This window comes from Mycena indigotica (assembly GCF_014461135.1).
Source record: "Mycena indigotica strain 171206Taipei chromosome Unknown Mind.scaff0003, whole genome shotgun sequence".
Taxonomy (NCBI): domain Eukaryota; kingdom Fungi; phylum Basidiomycota; class Agaricomycetes; order Agaricales; family Mycenaceae; genus Mycena; species Mycena indigotica.
Window position 1 is genome coordinate 4,487,163 of NW_023503002.1, and position 2,463 is coordinate 4,489,625.

The following is a 2,463-nucleotide window of genomic DNA, read 5'->3' on the forward strand; positions in this document are numbered from 1 at the left end:
GCGATTAGTTCAGAACGTATACGTCAACGTGCGCGTGCCCGGGGCGAACGGGCATGATCATAAACGAGCATAGCTGCAGACGCCGCACGCTTGCGGGCCATGTCGGAACTCTGCGGATCGGCGGACGCCGGCCCGGCTGATGATTTATAACAGTGTGGGTGGACTGCACATCCGCTCCCATACGTGTCGCGAGCCGGCTGCCCAGTGGAGCAAAAAAGAAACTACCTCCCTTCCTATTGGCTGAATGCGCGAACGGGCGTCCGGTGGACTCACCATCATGGAAATGGACACGGACGGGGCGCTGGACATGTACGCCACACGCGCTTGCCTACCGCAGAGGTCGGTGGGACTTGTGATAAGTTGATGATGCACAGGCTTGCGCATGACCAGCGCATGACGTCGCGGGGAGCGCCGATCCGCTTGGCGTGCGAGCGACCACGACGTGCGCACGCGGACGCACGTCCGACGCGGCCGCGATCTGCGCCGGGGACAGCGCGGTGGCGGCTGGTGGATGCGGGGCAATGGGCCGCTGTCTGCGGACAACGCACGATGGAGGAGCGGGCTGACGGGCAGACGAAGGGGCAGCATTTCGCAGCGGCCAGAGCCGCGGAATCGCCGCACCGGGGCCCGCGGGTGATGCATGAGTGATTACCGATTGATACTCATCGCGCACAAGCGAGAACGCTTCTCTGCTTCCTCCCTCTACCACCCTCCCTTTGCCCTCCCCGCGACGATGCCGGGCGGCCTCGTCGTCGTGGACGACTCGGACAAGGCGATACACTACGCGGGGAAGTGGGGCACGTCCGGCTCCCCCGCCGAGTACAAGCACACGACGCACTGCTCCGTCACCCAGGGCTCGACCGCGTCCTTCTCTTTCGTCGGTGCGTGCCCACCCTCCTCTAGTCTATTCCGCGCTCAGACAGGCCAGGCACATCGATCGGCGTCTATGGCACGGTCTCGGCGAACGCTACCGGCGGCGCGCTCTCCTTCCTGCTCGACAACACCCGCCGGGCGACATACACCGCCGTGCGCGCGGCCGGTGTCGTGCACCACACCGAGCTCTTTGCCGCCGCCGGCCTCGCCGACGGCCCGCACACGCTCGTGATCACGCAGGCCGCCGTGCCGACGCCCGCGCGCAGCGTGCTCTACTTCGACTACATCACCTACGCCGCGAGTGCGGACGGGCCGGGGCCGTATTACGTCGACGATAGAGATCAAGGCATTGTGTACAGCCCGAAGTGGACGGACGTCGCGGACGAGATGAACTTCATGCATACCAGCCGTGCGTCGCCGGGGCCCGGCGCGAAGCTGACCTACACCTTCTCCGGTGCGTCACCCTTCTCTTTCCCGCTGGGCTCACCGACATCAACCAGGCCGGGGCATATCGTACTACGCCCCCATCTCCGCAGGCGCCCGCCCGAACGCGTCCTTCGCCATCGACGGCGGGCCGCCCGCGCTCTTCGTCCCCCCGACGACCGCCGCCGCCGCGGCGCCGAACACGCTGCACTACAGCTCGGGCGACCTCCCGGACGGGCGGCACACCCTCGTCGTCACCGCGCTCGGCGCGGACCCGCTCTGGGCGGACTACCTCCTCGTCGTGCCCCCGCTTGCGGCCAGCGCGAGTGCGAGTGCGGGTGCCGGGCCGAGCGGCTCCCCGTCGCCGGCGCCGGGAGAGCACGGGACGGTGAGGCCGGAGGATGAAGACGACACGTCCGGCCCCAGCGTCGGCGCGCTCGCGGGCGGCGTCATCGGCGGGCTGGTCCTCCTCGTCTTCCTCGCCCTCGGCGCGCTCTTCCTCCGCCGCCGGCGTCGCCGACTGCGGACCGCCGGCGCGCGGCTGGGCATGTACTCCCAGCACAGCCCCACCTCGGGACCGGGACCGGGCGCACCGGAGAGCGTCGTCGCGCCGTTCTTGATAACACACACACCAGATGATCGGTACAGCGACCGGCCGCCGTCCGGCCCCCCCTGTGCCCGACTCGGAGCCCGACGCGGCGTCGTCCTCCTCCCAGCGCGGGAGGCGGCTGCCGGGCACGCCGGGCGCCGGCGCAGACGCGAAGCTGGCCGCCGAGGCGCGGGGCACGCGTACGGCTGGGCCGGCCTATACGGGCGCGGGTGCTGGGGAGCGGGAGGAGGAGGAAGAGGCGCCGCCGGGGTACCATGAGTAGAATGGATTTGTGTTTTGTAGATGTATACCAGTGATTATGAGGTGTGCACTGAAGTCCATGCTGGGGCTAGCTTGTGTGGTCCCCTCACAGTCCGGGCCTGCAGTTGTGCTGGGTATCCGTTCGTTCGTTGCAGACACCAGCGGTGGGTGTAGGTTGCTCTTTTCATCCTTTTTATTAGTCCTTCTGCATGTCTAACTAAGCAACACCGCCTCCTGGCAATAACAAATATATAGATTATTTATTTCACTATAAGTATTGTGGTAAGCACTTTATCTGTCCATATCCATCTTTTCTT

General features: G+C 66.4%; 1 protein-coding gene across 1 annotated transcript; it reads left to right on the plus strand.

Annotated features, from left to right (window-relative positions):
• Nucleotides 1-393: 393 nt before the first annotated feature.
• MIND_00391900 (uncharacterized protein) lies at nucleotides 394-2,164 on the plus strand (the record flags this gene model as incomplete). The annotated part of the gene is made up of 4 exons (XM_037360748.1): nucleotides 394-633; nucleotides 677-881; nucleotides 929-1,327; nucleotides 1,374-2,164. The coding sequence occupies 4 exons, from the start codon at nucleotides 394-396 to the stop codon at nucleotides 2,162-2,164; spliced, it is 1,635 nt and encodes a 544-aa protein (XP_037223633.1).
• Nucleotides 2,165-2,463: the final 299 nt, after the last annotated feature.